The 17,526-nt window shown below is 40.6% G+C and overlaps 1 protein-coding gene across 3 annotated transcripts in view; it reads right to left on the reverse strand.

The window, feature by feature from the left end:
* Positions 1 to 406: 406 nt before the first annotated feature.
* The window catches only part of LOC119729590 (PTB domain-containing engulfment adapter protein 1-like), a 33,626-nt gene continuing 16,506 nt past the window's right edge, over positions 407 to 17,526 (reverse strand). For 2 of the 3 annotated variants that reach the window (XM_038202210.1, XM_038202209.1), the window contains 10 exons: positions 16,087 to 16,185; positions 14,881 to 15,018; positions 13,768 to 13,878; positions 12,170 to 12,319; positions 10,128 to 10,341; positions 7,668 to 7,751; positions 5,446 to 5,514; positions 4,756 to 4,842; positions 3,892 to 4,040; positions 407 to 2,349 (listed from right to left, as the gene is read on the reverse strand). In XM_038202210.1, coding sequence (XP_038058138.1) covers positions 2,263 to 2,349; positions 3,892 to 4,040; positions 4,756 to 4,842; positions 5,446 to 5,514; positions 7,668 to 7,751; positions 10,128 to 10,341; positions 12,170 to 12,319; positions 13,768 to 13,878; positions 14,881 to 15,018; positions 16,087 to 16,185 — 1,188 coding nt within the window. In that variant the 3' untranslated portion in view covers positions 407 to 2,262. The remainder of the gene's footprint in view (positions 2,350 to 3,891; positions 4,041 to 4,755; positions 4,843 to 5,445; positions 5,515 to 7,667; positions 7,752 to 10,127; positions 10,342 to 12,169; positions 12,320 to 13,767; positions 13,879 to 14,880; positions 15,019 to 16,086; positions 16,186 to 17,526) is intronic. The other variant, XM_038202211.1, reaches the window with a different exon arrangement.

Below are 17,526 nucleotides of genomic sequence, written 5' to 3' on the forward strand. Positions count from 1 at the left end.
GGAGCAGCAATCTGATAAGAACCAAGATGCATTTTTGGCATTGTTTTCTTTCTTTTTTGGTTTTCTATTTGTCAAAGATGAGATTTGAAGGTTTGCATGGTGGAAAGATACTAAGACAAGATAACTTTGCGGTGACACCATGTGAATAAATCTCGACGGGCGGAAAATACTGTTCGAAACGTTGAGTCCCTCGGGTTCTTTTCAGAACCACAGATACTCACAAAAGAGATTTATTCACATGGTGTCACCGCAAAGTTATCTTGCCTTAGTATTTGTCGAAGAAACAATATTTGGTTTTTAGAGTTGGCTTTAAAGGCAAATTAACATCTTGGCATAACAGATTGCTGTCCATAAAAGGTGATTTAAATAGTTATATGAAACTGATTAGTAATGAAAAAAATAATAATCAAGTAACAACATTTATTGTCATAATACAACTATGTACAGTATAATGCAAGTAGTTTTAATTTTAACTTAGACAATAGCAGAACAGAGATGTTGTTTACCATTTTCCTTGCGAGACGTGCAAAAATACCAGAATAAGGCAACATTTTTTTGAAAATAGAACGGTTTGAAAAGTTTTTGGTATTAAGTTCTAGAAAACTAGAAAAGTGCAAAGTTGTGAAATGTTTCCCCAAAAGGCACTGAAATGCATAAGGGAATTATTCTTTTTCCAATATGATTTTTTTTTTATTTAATTTCAATTTGACAAACCAGAAGTTTATGTGAAATTTATTTTCTGTCAAATTTTTCAAACTTTACCTTCGTTTTCTGGGAGCAGGCTATATTCTGACATCTTTAAAAATGATAGAGAATACATTTTTTTGGCATTTGTTTATCTGACAAGTCAACAAGTAACATAACAATGAGTTAATTGATGTTCCTGAATGAGTTAGTACAAATGCACTATATTCAATTCTTCAATGTCATCCAAAATTAAAGACTTTTAAAGTTCAGAAAAAATAGTCAAATTTCCCAAAATTACTTTGCAATATTATCCATACAAAATTGTTGATTAACAAGAATTACACCAAACTCTCAAATTTAAATTGATTAATTCCCAAACTCAAAAGTCCCATTCACATTATCGGAAATTGCTGTTGGATCCGCATCAAAGGCCGAGATTTCAGGTTTCCCTGTCACGCTAACGACAATCCAAACACAGCTCGTACCCAGGGCCAGTGATTTACTAGGGTAAAATCTAACCCTGGCCAGGACAAGGGTCTGATTTCAAGAAACGATAAGACGCGTCTTAGGAAGGGTAACTCGTCTTTACTCGCGACTCGTCCTAGGATCGATTTCACCAAACTTAAAGACGCATTCAACACGTCTTAACTTCCTTAGCAATGCGGCTGAACTCGTCTTAGCTTAAGGTCGGTCTGAGGGTCGTCTTATGTCATTAATGCATCAGTTAATTTGTATATCGTCTTGAAATCATTGCCGTTAATGAAGACGAGTGTCGGCCTAAAGTTATAGTTTCGAGGAAGAAAACCGCTGTAGAAAACAGTTTTGAAAAGATTTCTGATACGTGGGTAGTTTTAATAATAGCTTATTAACAAAATTTAATTATGAGCCAACACCTCATTGACTTTTTAAAATATTGTGATGAAACAGGGAGCAAGAATGCCACTATCTCATCTCGCGTGTGAAATTATTGAGTAAAGTAATAATTCTGGTGAGAGTCTGCACGCGCGTGGGAAGTTGGCTTTGCGAGTTTCTTTTCAACAACTGTTTCGTCAAGCGGTAAAAACATACATAAAACAGCCATGAAATTGGTAGTTTGATGCGTCTTGCTTAAGATGGGTTGAGTGAAATTGGTCTTAGGACGCGTCTTAGCCAAGATCCATCTTAGAGCGGGGACTCGTCTTAAGTCCTAAGATGCAACGCAAGATAAGACGAGTTTCTTGAAATCAGCCCCTGGGATGACAGGCTCTGTCCAGGTAGATAATCCAAAAGTTACGGTCAACCTGTGTACAAACTGGTGTTTTTTTTAAACGCATCTAGCTCTGCTAACAGAGGAACTGCCTTGATTTTAACACAGGTATACACGACGATAAGTGTGAAACGGTCTAAAGAGTTAACCCTTCCCCCCCCCCCCCATCCCAAAAATACCAAAACAATATGGCTGCCTTTGCACTTGTAGGGTGAGTTTCGTGTCAGGATGAACGAAAAGCATGCATCAACTGGTGACATGATGAAAGAAAGATGTTGAAGGCAGGTCACCTGTGATTGTTGCTAGGTGTGAAGGGCGCCCTCTGTTGATCAACAGGTGCTTAGGTTTTTCAGAGGGTCCAGATCGGCCAGTGAGAGGTCTTCGTTGCCGATGGTCAGGCCGCTGGCAAAACCTTCCTGTTAGGTGTCAAAAAATATTAAAAACGGATTTCATCCAGACATGTGAAATCAATAAAAGTATCAAAAGAAATTACTCCAAAATTTTTAAAAACAAGAAAACAAGAAACTATCAATGGAAACCAATCCGCATTTGAGGAATCCTTGGTTGCCAGAAATAAATAACAAAAATTACATGTAAATTCAATAAACACTGTTTTGTCCCTTAGGGCACTCCATACAAAAACAGATGGGAGGTCAAGAATATATGTCAACGGTTGGGATCCATGGGTAGGCCTACACTGCGTTATGGGGAAGTTTTTTATTGTTAGGCAAATTAGGACCGAGTTATGGGGACTTTCTGCTGTCCCCACAGCATTCTCGGTCCCCACAAATACCACGCGTGTGTTTATGGTGTAAATCGAGGACACACACGTGCAACATCATCGGTAAATCGAGGACAGGAACCAATCGAGGACGACCTCGATTAGAAAAAGTGTACAAAACCAATGAGAGCTGTTGCCAAAAAGTTTAAGTACAAACAAAGGAAAAGGGAAGAGGAACAAAAGAAAATCCTCGATTTACACCATAAACAAACGTACATGTACGGACGAGTGTATGTCCCCACAAGTACGGAACAAGAACATGTGTCCAGCCATACATGTATGTGCAGTGTTCATGTACTAGTTTCAAAGTCAGAGGCAATTTCAGCAACAAGATTTTAAAGGACAATGCTCCAGATTATTTCTTAGCTCAACCCAATGCAAAACTAAATTTCAAGATATACTATTTTAGTAAGCTGACAAAACTTTTTGACATTTTTGTCATTATACGGTATTGTAAGCCGCGTCTGAATCACTTGGCTGTGGCCAGCAATAACACACGAGGCTATGGGATGTGGCTGTAGCCGCTAGCCAGTGGCTTCCATATGTGTGTGTGATATTTTCAGCCGTAGCCATATGATTCGGACATGGCCTCAGACACCACATAAATGCGTACGAGGTCGGGTCTCCAGTCTGCAGGGTGAGTAAAAAAAATGCATCCCAAATGGCAGGACCAATTTTTGAATGAAGTTTTGCCTGTAGCACTTTCACAATCTAGGATAAGACAGCCCATTCAATGAGCTTTCTTTTAGTACAAGAATCATTCAAATCACTCATATACTTTTCAAGTTACGGCATTTTAAACACAAACACCGTTTTAAAGTTCTGTGCACGGATCACAAAAAAGGTACGTGTTCTTTTATTTCAGCAAAACGGAAACATTTTACATGCATCTCTGTGAGAATTGTTTTCTTTTTGCTGAAAGAACACTTACTTTATTTGTGATCCCTGGACAGAACTTAAAACCGGTGTCTGTGTTCAAAATTCTGTAACTTTAAAAGTACATGAGTGATCTGAATGATTAATGTGCTAAAAGAAAGCTTAATGACTGGGCTTTCATATCCTGGAATTTGAAAGTGCTACAGGCAAAACTTCATTCAAAAATTGGCCCAGCCATTTGGGATGCGTTTTGTTTTACTCGCCCTGTATGGGGTCAGGGGTCAGGGGTGAATGACCTTACCTGTAACTCCTGAAAGTGTTGGAGGTCCAGGTCTTGTGATGATCCTGAGAAGGCAGCAGTCTGGAAAGGATTACTCCTGACTGCGCCCACGGGTTGAGGCTGGCTGAATGGCGCCTGGCCAAACGGGTCGTTACTGCCATTACTTGAACCTGGCACAAAGGGAAAACAAGAAATGTTTTTGTCCTCCTAAATTTGTTGCTCTGTTTACTGCTTTTCTTAACTGTAGATTCATTTGCTCTTCATGCATTTTTATCATTTCCAATAATAACACCACTCAAAATCCAAAGAAGAATATGACAACCTAACCTGTTGAACTTTCAGCTCAGTAGATATTACAGTTTTCGAGAAAACAGTGAAAAACCATGCACAACCTTTTGATCACAAAACACAATTTCATCAACACCACTGTTAATTTCCAAAAATCAGTCAATTGAATGGTCACTGGAAATCATTTCTTCTAAATGCCAGCAAGCCAGATGGAATCATTTCACAGGGTGTTTACTACCAGTACAACCTTCAATCCAACTAATATTTTTTGATAATAATGCGGTAGGTTATATTTGGGATAAATGCAAATGACTCTACATGCCTTTGATAGAGAAACTAATTCAAGTTTCAAGAAAAAAACCTTCTTGTAACACTTTTTAGAAAACTTTGTTTTTTTAAGAATCAAATATAATACTTTTAAAGGCACCCCAAAGTAAACAAAGTATAAGAGCCTGAACCACAAACATAAAAAAGTTACAAAATATAGTTACTTTTAAGCCTACCTGACTGGAATTTTTTGGGTTGTAAAAAAAAAAAAAATTTAGGTCTTAAATGAAAAAGACCGCAACCAATCTCAAGATGTCTTTTGGCACTTACCTTGTCTAGAAACTGGAGTGGCTCCTGTTGTTCCTCGTCTAGACCGGCCGGTGGTAGGGGGCGGGGCCAAACTGGGCAGGGCCGAGTCTAGCAGAAATAGGAAACAATTAGTTTGTCTAAGAACTGCAGGGCCCAATTGCATGAAGCTTCATGGCAGAAACAATTGCTTAACAAATTTACAAAAGTCAGCTGGGAACCAGCATCAAGCAATAGGCAACACATGAGATTGTGGCTGGTAAGCTGTTTCTGCTAAGCAAATACTTTTCGTGCTTAGCAGATTCCTGTGCTTAGAAATTTGGCCCCTGGCTCATGCTTGGTTTGAACGTGAACGCTGAAGTACAAATTTCAATTGTAGTATTCACGTAGTCTATGGAATTATCCCCTTGCATAGCAAGGATCTATGCCATGCGAGCAGATTTCGGTGATTAATTATGCAAAACAAGTCTGCGTCTTGACCTCCAGATTCTGACCATTCAGTAAGCGCCTTCTATGTCAGGTCTTTGGTAACCTGTTGTTGTATTACAAAAACATGGCATCCAAATCGACCAATCAACAGCTAAGTCCACATTTCTGATCGAAACGACGTCACAGTTTGTAAAGTCAACTCCGATTGGCTTGCGCGCGGGGTCACATACAATTTGCATGTTAGGATATATCAGATTGAAAATGTTTCCCGTGTCTATAACTTACCTTGGCTGCTGGGCGATGCAACGCCATGTGGTCTTGGTCTACTTGCCACAGATGTTCCTGTTGGTACAGCTGTCATTGTAAAAAAATAACGATGATTCTTCATGAACTATTTGATGATATGAATTTGTATCTTTCAGCTCTCAGACAGCATGGTACAGTGCTTATAAAAAAATCTGTCATTGAAAGGCAAAACCCAAGTTTGTTTTTATTTAATTTTTTTTTTTCAGTTTGAAGATTACGTCTTGCAACAAAGTCTCAAGATTACACAATGGATTCAGTCTTGACCAGTAGATTCTGGTGCTGGATTTATGACCGAACCCTACTACACAGACTTTGCATTTCCACTTTTCTACTTTAAAGTTAAAAGAATTTGTTTTTAGTGCACAGCGTTCCATTTTGGCTTATTCGGGAAAGTTTGGGGTGGCCTCAGGTCGACCTGCGAATTGCTTGCGCTGTTAGTCTACAGTATATCCTCTTGCAGTCAAGCGTCTTTGATGTTAGCGCAGATTCCTCGATTAATTATGCAAAAACAAAAACGTCTCTCGACCTCGAGATTCTGACCATTCAGCGGGCACCTTCTATCGCGTCTTCCGTAACCCATTGTTGTATTACAAAAAGATTGGCAGCCAAATTGACCGATCACCAGCTTAGTCCACATTTCTGATTGAAATGACGTCACAGCTTCAAAAGTCGAATCCAATTGGCTGACGCATGGGATCACATGAAATATGAGCAAGCTTAGATATATCGGATGTTGGATACTGAGAGAAGGCTCTGTTGGACAACGCGTGATACTCAGACTACAGAACCTTCGGCATCAAGCAGAAAAGTAATGCTCAGGTCACAAAACTGAGAAATCATTGGATTCTCGGGTAACATGCAGCATCTCAACACAAAATAATCGCAACCATGCTCATGTCACTTTTGCCGCACAATGAAACAAGAAGGTCCAGAGCCGCGCATGACGTCGTAACTTCACACAGGTCAACTGCGATTGATTCCCGCATGTCGGGAATACGTTCTGTCGCGGCACAGAAGTTGACACATGTTTCTACTCTTACGACTGTTGGTTTTTTTTATCGTCGCCTGATGCCGATCGTCTTAATATCATCACAGTTTCACTCAGGTCGCAAAAACAAATCGGCGACTGATATACATGTACCAGATGGTCGTAGCTCAGGCCAAGGGCGGATCCAGGGGGGGGGGGGCCAAAGGGGGCCATGGCCCCCCCCCCCCCCAAAACGAAACCAATTTTTTTTTTTTTTATGTGACATCACAATAAAGGCAGGCAATGAGTACACCACCATCTTTTCCTCAAAAAAACATTGGTTAAAGTGGTCAGAAATTGCCTCAGATCGCACCACAGAGCATCTAGAATCCAAAAATTTTTCGGGGCCCTTAAGCGGGCCCCAAACCCCACGCCGTAATTTTTTTGACCCACTTTTTGGGGGGACCAAAATTTTTTTGGGCCCCCCAAAAAATTGTATTCTGGATCCGCCCTTGGCTCAGGCGCAGCTTGATTAAAAAAGGTCAGTCGCCGACTGTTCTGTGTCGTCGCAAGGTTGACCTGAGGGCGGTCTTACTTGCCCAAAATGCCAAGGGAGCTAGGGTTAAAACAGAATCAGGAATACAGCCGTGTTGTAGTTGAGGTACTCCCGATGGATCACAATACATCACAAGTCATTTCACAAGTCCAGTCACAGATAACAGGGGGTGACCATAAAAAAAAGGAATGGCTTCATGGGGAGTCAGGTTGGATAGCAGTTCTTTCCGCACCTTCCACCCCTATGACCCAGGTTCGAATCCCGCCTGGGCCAATATGTGGATTGGCTTTTCAGTCCCTGCCTGATTCCATGACTTTTCCCTAGAATATCGTTCTGGGGTTTTCCTCCCACCTCTAAAACTGTCATTTCTTCTCACTGTCTTCTCTCTGGGGGTTTCTTCCGGCTTGCGAGCTACAGTGCTTACGGCGCTTTTGAGGAATCCTTGGTTTCATTACCAGAATTAATTAATAGAAATGATAAAAATTTATCACAGTTCATTTGAATAGCTTGTAATAGCTTGTGGTTTGACTTAGGACTGGCTGACATGTTATCGACATATCATACCTTGTGTGGTTGACGCAAGTACCTCAAACACAACACTGGAAGACGGGTCAACAGGTTAAGATTACGACACAAGACAAATAAAACCACAAAAACAGACGTAGGCTGATACTTAACGAGTCAGAGCAATACATGCAGGCACAGTGAAAGAGCGAGGTCTGCCCCTGGTGCCCAGAGACGGAGGGCGATCTCGTGCTATTCCTTGGGTTAGTCAAAAACAAAAGAAAACAAAACAATACAAAAACATCCAGTGGTTTGAAAGTTAGGAGAGGGACAAAGCCAGAATTAAGCCAGTTTGGTATTCCAACTGCGCATGTCCACATCAAGATTTGCCGGGTTTTTCTTTCAGGATAAAAATGTCATCGTATGTGTGCAAAAGCATAGCAGGTACCAGCAAAATGGAAGAAATCATCGTGTTCTGAAGTATACAATTTTGCAAAAAAACGTTTGGACAGCGAAGTGTTTTTAGGTGTCTTGTGTGTCAAAACTTATGTGCGAATGCAAGTTTCATCTCTTTTCCATTGCCCGAAAAATTGCACAGAATGCAGATTTGGTTACCACGTCCCCCATAGCCTTGTGTGCATTTATCTCAGGCATGCAACTGGGAAGTCACAAAAAAAGAGGAAATTCTAATTTTTCCAAGACTTTGTACAGTGTTTTTCTATTTTCAATGGCACACATGGTAAAATGAAAAAAGAGGAAATCAGCTGATCCGAAGAAAAGTTGCATGCCTGTTATCTACAGCGGTTATCCCCCCAAAAAATTCGTCGAATCTTGCTGTGCACCAGACTATTTTGGAATACCGAACTAGCTTATTACAACCAAAGTTTTGTGAAGTGGAACAGGTCTATTTCGGCACAAGAAAAATAAGCCTCTGTACTGATGACGTCACACTTTGTTTACGTGTGTGCTTTCCAATGGTGCTCAGTGGACCGTGGGCCCCCACTGGCTCCATAGGAAAGTGCACATGTAAACAAAGTGTGACGTCATCAGTACAGGGGCTTAGTGGCCTGGTTTATCTCCAAATTTTGGGGTTAGATTCCGCATTCCTACCTTTCACAAACTGCATGCAAAGAAGGTTGGAAATTTAGATACAAAAGAAGAGTTAACAAAGTAATCACGAAATGTATTTGTAGACGGTGCAGGAGCAAAATAATTCTAATAAACTGGAGAATTTTCAACAAAGTTTTCTTGCTTTTTGCAGTGATGCATGTTGAAAGTAGAGCCAGGTTCTTTGAGTACATTTTAGAGCAAATAGGACAATAAATAACAATATTTTTACAATATTATCAAACGTTAGAAACAAAACAATGCCTGATATACGAAAATTGCTTCAAGTCTAGATTTGTGCAAAGGATGAATCAGGATTTAAATGCAAGTACTAGAAAATGGAAATTTATTGCAAAAGAGACAAAGTTTCTGTTAGCAGAAAATCATATGCTTAGAACTGCCTGCCACCATTTGTAAAAGTGAGTACACCACAATGGAAAATGTATATTGTCGCCATTAATTAATTAATAAACAAATGCTAAATTCTACAAATGAAAGGAAAGTTGCCATCAAACAATCAAACTGTTAGTATGAAAGAGTAGTTTGTTGTCAAAACATTTTGCTGTCTCAGCAGCTTACATTGCTCACAGGTCATCGACACATCGACTTGTGCAAGAGTTTGTCACAAAATCTGATCATAAATAAACCCAAAAATTTTGAAAACAGATTGTCTACTTTCAAACAGAAAAATATCTTGCAACAATGTCGACCTTCACTGTATTGAGCGAACAAATACTGCTGGGACAGATTAACAAACTAAAAATATTAAAACACAAACAAACCAACAAAACATCAAGCAGAAAGTCTTAAACCCGGTTCATACTTCATGCGAAAGCGAATGCGAAGCGAATTTGACGTCATAAAACATTCGCTGCGAAATTCGCCCGAGTTGAAATATGTTCAACTTTTACGAATTCGCAGTGCGAATACTTGCCACGACGTCACAAATTCGCTCTCGCTTTCGCGCAGAGTATGAACCGGGCTTAAGGGCTGTGCATTGGAATCGGGTCACCTGAGTACCCGACCGTTAATGTCAGGAACCGGTTTCAGATTACGGAATCAAGTACCCGTAACCAACTTTACAAATTACTTAGTAACTTCTCAGTCAACGAAAAAGAAAGGTTTTGAATGTCAGTGGGAAGATTTCAAAATGAAAAACAGGATACATGGAAAATCAAAACCAATTTCACGTTTTATGATGCTTGCGAAAGTTGCAGTTTTCACCACATAGCTAAAAAGCTCACTGTTTATACTCTATCTAGCTGTATTGCCGCACCGATGTGGTAGTATTATCATGCAGACCTTTATGAACAATCTGAACAGTAACTTCCCAGATTTGAAGTTTTAGCTTGGGTTTCTTTAACGGGTATTTTTGGTACCCGTATTTTTTTTCAAAAGGGTACCCGGTTCCTGTACCACTCGTAAATGCACAACCCAGAAAGTTTCAAAATGTCACTTCGTTTAGAATCCAAACCATGCGTACATTTTTCAGTTCAGAGGTGGGGCGATATTTCAAAAAATAATTACCCGGACTCTGGACTGTCTCACTGGAAGTGACGCCATTGGTCGCCCCACCAATGGGTGAAGTGCCTGTTGGAAAAGCAGCTTGGGCTCCCATCGAAGCGACGGCAGCGGTGGGAGGAGAGGCATAAGGTGGAACAGCCCCGGCCGGAGGGGGTGTGTTTTGAAACTGGAAGGGATTGGCCTGTGGCTGCAGCGCGGTGGGAGAACCCATCAGATCCTGTCAGACATAAAACAAACCAAAATAATAATAATTACCCTGGATTGGACATTTGGGAGACATCCCCATAGACTTGTGCCCTAACCCAATATTCCCTTGTCCTTTTTCCACAAATTTCGGTATGTTTACTAATTAGACCACGAGCAACAAATATAACTTAATTGCGACAATAAAATTGTGCATCTAAAGGGGGGCTGCGACATTAGGGAGACATGAAAATGTCTCCCTAACGACCGCTGTCTCCCATCGTGCGAAGAAATTACGATACCGTGTCTCCTTAATGGTACTGTTACTTTCTTTGTTTTATACGTGTCTCCTTAATGATACCATTACACGTATAAAACAAAGAAAGTAACAAAATTATTTCTAGTTCTGCCTGCTCTGCTCTCCTTAGAAATGTTGCTTGTGATTCATTTGTCACTGTTTGGGCCGTTGCTTGCTGTTTGTTTGTCTCCAAATGACCATTCTTGTTACTTGTCTGTGAGATTGACTTTGAATTTGACTTGTGATCGACTTGCAATTGACTGAATAGCTACTTTGCTTGTAGTTGTCCTGTAACTTCATTTTTTTTTAACTTAGTGGGAGGTCGTGGGTTCAAGTCCAATCAGAGTAGATTGCATATTTTGTCGCATCAGTGCAACAAGGTCGTAACTCGATTCTGCAACAAAGTCGTATCTCGCGCGAATACGCTCCGTGTAACAAGGTCGTATCTCGACGTCCATTAACTCTGCGTGTACATCCGGGTTATTCTAAGCGAGATATAACCTTTTGACATTCTAAAACTCGCATTTTGTGTTTATGCTATTTTTAGGAGATACGACCTTGTTGCACTGACAAAATTTTTCTTGTTAGCACTGACAACGTTGAGTATACAGTGTTTCTAAAAAAAATTAAAAGTCGGTGAAGGGCACAAACCCAAATTGATTTAACATATTCCACCTTGTGAATAGTTTTGTTGCGGTATCCGCTGCTAGATTAGATTCGAACCAGCCAGCCAGCCCTGGCAAGGTCGGCGGTTGAGTGGCAAGACCTTCACACTAGTAAGCAGGAGGTCATGGGTTCGTGTCCCACCTGAGTAAGCTAATGACTTTTTCATAACAAGCACTCGGACAACACTGAGTGCACAATGTTTATAAACTTGTCGGTGAAGAACAAAACCCAATAGTGAACTAACATCAAACTAATGGAAATTCCATCTTATTAATAGTTGAGCAGTGTTGTAGTTCAGTCCAGTCCAAGTCCATTACAAGTCCATTACGAGTCCAGTCACAAGTAAATCACTTGCCCTTTTGTTAAGTCCAGTCACAAGTAACAGCTGAACCATAAAAAAGAAATGCTTTCGTGACAGTTCATTTGAATAGCTTGTGAGTTGGCTGAGGACTGTATGACTTGTGAGGACTTGTGAGCACTTGTAAGGACTTGTGAGAACTTGTGAGGACTTGTGAGAACTTGTGAGGACTTGTGATGGACTTGTGAGGACTTGTGAGAACTTGTGATGGAGTTGTGAGGACTTGTGATGGACATATGAGGACATTTGATGGACTTGCTATAACTTGTGAGGACTTGAGAGGACTTGTGATGGACTTGTGAGGACTTGTGAGGACTTATGAGGACTTGTGATGGACTTGTGAGGACTTGTGATGGACATATGAGGACATTTGATGGACTTGCTATAACTTGTGAGGACTTAAGAGGACTTGTGATGGACTTTTGAGGACTTGTGAGGGCTTGAGAGGACTTGTGATGGACTTTTGAGGAATTGTTAGGATTTGTGAGGACTTGTGATGGACGTGTAAGGAATTGTCACAGAATCAACTACAACACTGACCTTAAGTAGTGTTGGTTGAGGAGAGGCTCCTGCTGCTGATGGTGAGTCTGTGTTGGACTCGCTGTAAGGCGGTGGCTGCTGTCCTTGCCGCGCCTCCAGCTCAATGATCCGCATCCTCAGCTTGGTGTTCTCGGTCTCCAATTCACGCACCTGTCGCAAACGAGAAACATAACATCATCCAAATTGACACGTGTTTCAGACTGGCATTCCAGAATCACGCTGAACCAAACAGCATTAGGAATGACTTCAGTTGACCCAAATAGATTTTGGTATCAGACGGGCAAACTTACATATTAATTTCTCATTGACTAGGCCCTTCCGTCAATCTTAAGGACTGCAACGGTCATCTTGAGATTGTAAATTTTTCACGTACGTAAACCAAACCGTTGAAATAATTTGGTTTGAAGCAACGTTACAACGTCAGTCTAAATGGGTGTTAGATATAAGTAAAAGGGTCAGAAAAAAAGTGAACCAAAGTCAGTTAATGATAATAACAAATTTGAAGATAAATAATATGTTGAAATGTAAAAGTACTGCAAGTAAAACTTGCCCGATCCCCCTGGCACGCTGGCATGTACAAAACAATAACTTCCAAGACACTAGAGAAACAAAGTGACATACATCATGGGCTACCTAGGACCAAGGCCTGTAGAGTAACCCTGGAGGTCATGACCTGTTGCCTGAGTCTAATCACTTTACCAAATACCATGAACAATAACCACATATCAAGTTTGGTTGAGATTGATGACTGAACTTACAGTGAACACACACACACACATACATGTACCAGCACGTTTATTTATGGTATACATCGAGGGTTTTCTAATGTTCCTCTTCCCTTTTCTTTGTTTATACCCTAACTTTTTTGCAACAGCTCTCATTGGTTTTGTACACATTTTCTAACCGAGGAGTCCTCGATTTGGTTCCTGTCCTCAATTCATCAATGATGTTGCACACGTGTGTCCTCGATTTACACCATAAACAAACGCCAGCACACATGCTGAAATTTGTATTCTTGTGGAGACATTTCTTTGTTCTCGTGTAGTAAAGTTTTCGAGTTTGAAAGTTTCAAAATGCTCTAATTTTCACCAGAATTAATTTCCTTGGCTGAAATTCGGACTTAATATCCCTTTTCTAAAACTCTTCCATTTGCGACAGATCAACCCACCTTGGACATTCCTAGTTTTTGAGTAAAATCCATATATCTATTTCGTGAAAATCTTGTGGTGACGTATTCATCTATAGAAATTGCCCTTTGGAGACGTATACAATCTTTTGTTCCCTATTGTGTGCACGTCTCCAGAGGGCACGGTGTATCAGATCACACAGACATACAGAAGGAATACGCGATCGCAATATCCCCCTCCGGCTTACAGCCAGGGGGATAAAAACAAAAGACCTCGCTTTTCTACTCCAACTTGACCTGTGGGTCTCAAACATTATTTGTACTCAGTGGCTCATCACTCAGTCGGTCAGTAAATCAGTCGGTCTGTCAGTGCCTCAATGAGTCAGAAGACAGTAGCTTGGCTTTCAGGTCCAGCATTTAGAAATCTCCAAGCTTCTTATACTCTGTGAGGATACAAGGGGGAATGTCTGACCTTTTTCTGCAAGGCGTGTATCTGGGAGCCTATATTTTTACCGGACGTCTGCATGAAATGCTGGTAGGCCAAGTCAAAGGCTTGGCCCACTGTGAGTGTTATCTCCTCTGCCTGAAAAACAAAGCAAAGGGTAAATCAACTGTGAGATAACGAGGGTAAAATATGATGCTTGACACAAGGAAAGTTTGGTCTCTATTAAAGAGAGATGTAGTCAAGTCAATTGCGCGCCGAATCGCAAATCTAACCACAAGTAGGCTCACAAGTAACAGGGAATGAACAAGGAAAAAGAACGCCCTCACAATTCTCGTCTCGAGACTGATAGACTGTTAAATGAATTGTGATTGAAGTTCTCGAGAAACAAACACCACCAAAAAAAAAAGAAAGTCCACACCCACTGGAGGGGTCATAAGTTTGAATCTGATCCTCTTATGATAACGTCATTTATATAGACCTTCGGACAATGTTGTTAGCTTCATTTTGATACCCCGATTTGTACCAAAGACTGTTAATCGTCCAACATTGACAACGGTTTGGGAAAATGATACTGTTAGAAAAGTTGCAAATTTAAAGAGTGCGGAGGTCGATACTGGTGCGTGACAACGCAACCCTGTCCAAAACGAACGAAAGGGGAATATCGATTGCCCAGTGCATGGATGCATGGGAGCTTGATGCAAAATTGAATTACCCGCGCTTTGTTCGAGCACCGTGCAGTCAATAAGGGCCAATTACGGGCATGTGTGGTAACACTTTCTTAAAATTTGCTTTCTTTTCCAACTGCATCATTTTTCATAAACCGTTGTCAATCATGAACTTTTAGTCTTTAGTGGCAAACAAAGTATCAAAATGTAGCTAACAAAATTCCCCAAAGGTCTATATAAATGATGTCATCACAAGACAATCAGATTCAAAATTTTGACCCCTCCAATGAGTGTGGATTTTTTGTTTGTGGTGTTTATATTGACAATTCATTGATAACGCTAGCAGATTTCCTGTTTTGTAGTCGCATTCATCACTAGCCAGTCCCAAGTTTTTAACAATAAAAAAAAGGAAACCCAAAGACATTCCTGTGGACTTTCAACTTAATGTTACCATGGTAACACCGACTGTACTTACACACTTTTCACTGTCCATGACAAAGCAGGTGTTCTTGTTGGACGTGTCCAGCTTGCAGATGAAGGCACATATTCTCTTGTCCTGCTTGTCGTCCGCGCAGTACGAGATGCGATGCAAGGGGACTGTTTGCAGTCTTGCCTGCAAAATGGAAAAGAGACAGCTCCATTGGTTTTTGAATGAGTAAGGTGGGGCTTGAGAATGAAGAGGCAGATCCGGGGGAGGTGGGGGGGAGGTGGGGGGGTTCAAAGTTCAAACGGGGGGGGGGGGGGGGTCAAGGAGGTTCAGACACAGGTTTTTGGTCCTCACATTTTTTTTAAGATATCCGTGCTCTTCAACAAATTCATTTTTTTTTCTCTTTCTCAAATTCTGACCCATGAGTGATTTAATCTGACGCAACTATTTTTGTTTTTATTCGAATTTAGTAGTCAGCAACCTTAAAAAAAAAAGGCTTTATATTTTGGTTTGCTTTTGTGCAAAAACAGATCCACTGTGCGAGTAGACTGGTTCCCGGTCCCAACATTATAAATTATACAAAAAGGGTACAGGAGCCAGACTACCCTGCAAGAACAGAATTTCTGTCAGGGAATAAATAGTTCAACATTTGTAGAAAGTGATCAGCCCATTACCAAATGTGGGTTAGTTTCTTTTGGTCTATGTCTCATTCAAAAATGAACAACTTTAAATTGCTAGAAAGAAAAAAAATCCAAAAACAAAATCTATCTTTCGGGGTGCGGAAACATGAAAAATAGCACCAACAGTAAATTAAAGTAAATTGTGTGAAAAGAAAATGGACGACAATCAATACGCCCATGTTATCTTTATTATTTATTTAAGGTAATGAAACCAAGGATTCCTCAAAAACACCCCAGGCACTGTAACTCGCAAGCCTGAAGAACCATGTAGAGAGGAAAACAATGAGAAAAAATTACAGTTTCAGAGGTGGGAGGAAAACCCCAGAAGAATATTCCGGGGAAAAACCCACGGAATCAGGGAGGGACTGAAAACCCAATCCACTTGTTGGCCCAGGCGGGATTCGAACCCGGGTCAGTGGAAGGCGAGGAAAGTACCGCTACGCCAACTTGACTACCCTTTAGGCAGCCAACACATCCAAGGGACAGAGAACAGTGAGGTACATGTATGACTGAATGACTGTATGACTGATATACCAACACTTGGCAGAATGAGAACGTTCAAAGAGTGGCGTACCTTGGTGTTCCTGTCTTGGAGAGTAAGACCCATCGAAGAGATAGTCAGCTCCACCTTCGGTGGTTTCTCACCCTCCGCTCGCTTCAGCTGCTTGGCAAACTGCAGGGGAAAAATCATATTTTGTTTAATACGCAGACGTGTCAAAGCAGATGGCAAGCACCTAGGCTATGCGTCAAGTGCCTTGCGCAACCCAACTGCGCACAAAAAAATTGTCATGGACTAAAATCACAGCAGACAATTAGGTAATCTACAAGGATCTTTCATGTATGGGCTTCGTGCATGAACAAGAGAGGGCACTTTTTGACCACTTAGAGGAGCCAAGTGATGGAACACCCTGCATGCGCGTACTGGTTTGCTTGCGTATAGTGTTAAGTACGCACGACATCGTTGCATCAGTGCAACAAGGTTGTAACTCGGATTTCTCTCATCTCAAATAATAATACCAATTTTAAACTTTGGTGTCACCATGTAAATTTGTAATTGATATATGAAACATGCAGAATATAACATATTCTGTATGTTTTACATCAATGAAACCTTTACAATGTGCCTCAACAGTTTATAAATTGGAATTATTTGAGATGACAGAAATCTGAGTCACAACCTTGTTGTACTGACACGACAATTATTTTTATCTGAATGTGCAAAAAACCATAGCATTTTGTGGCATTTCGTGCCATCAGGCATCGTCGGCAATGCATTCAAATGTCACTCCCAGTGGTCTCCGGCAACTCTCCCTTTCTTGCCATTGAGGGGGTACTTGTGCACAGAGCCCACACCAAACCTTGGAAAAACCAAGAACATGACAGGATACAGAAAATGTGAAAGTGAAAACTCACAATTTCACGACCAACAAGCAACAGACTACACACGACAATGATTTATTTCATTATTAAAAGTACATTGTAAACATGCACGTACATGTAGGTTAAAAGTATTAAGTTTAACATCACTTTAAACTTTATGTTATAGTTGAAATAATTTATAAAAAGAGGAAGAATCGGAAAAAGAGCATGACCTTTAATTTCCCACCTAAAAATTTTGATTCAGATAATGGACTTTGTTTTTTTTTTAAATTCCACCATTTCCCCAACATGGGTAAAATTACCAAAGAAGCACCAAAAATTACCAAAAAAATTACCCAAAAAAGTAGGTATGCAAATTGCTTTGAAATCAAGTATTAAATGAACAACATCCAATAGTGTAATTCGCTCAATAAAACTAGGACCAATATTTGCGGTGGTGCTGCGCACGCCGCACGCAATCTAAAACTAGTAAAAGATGAGGCGCACGTGCATTTTGGTTAGACTTTTGGCCGAAGGAGCCCGGAGTGCATGCACGACTGAGCGCGACTCGCACAAGCCTGGTGCCATCGCAGAAAATGATTGTCCCACGAATTAGTCAATTTGCCAAAATTTGATTGGGAAAAAAAAAGTTGTT

This window comes from Patiria miniata, unplaced genomic scaffold (genome assembly GCF_015706575.1).
Source record: "Patiria miniata isolate m_02_andy unplaced genomic scaffold, ASM1570657v1 HiC_scaffold_21, whole genome shotgun sequence".
In the NCBI taxonomy this organism is placed as follows: domain Eukaryota; kingdom Metazoa; phylum Echinodermata; class Asteroidea; order Valvatida; family Asterinidae; genus Patiria; species Patiria miniata.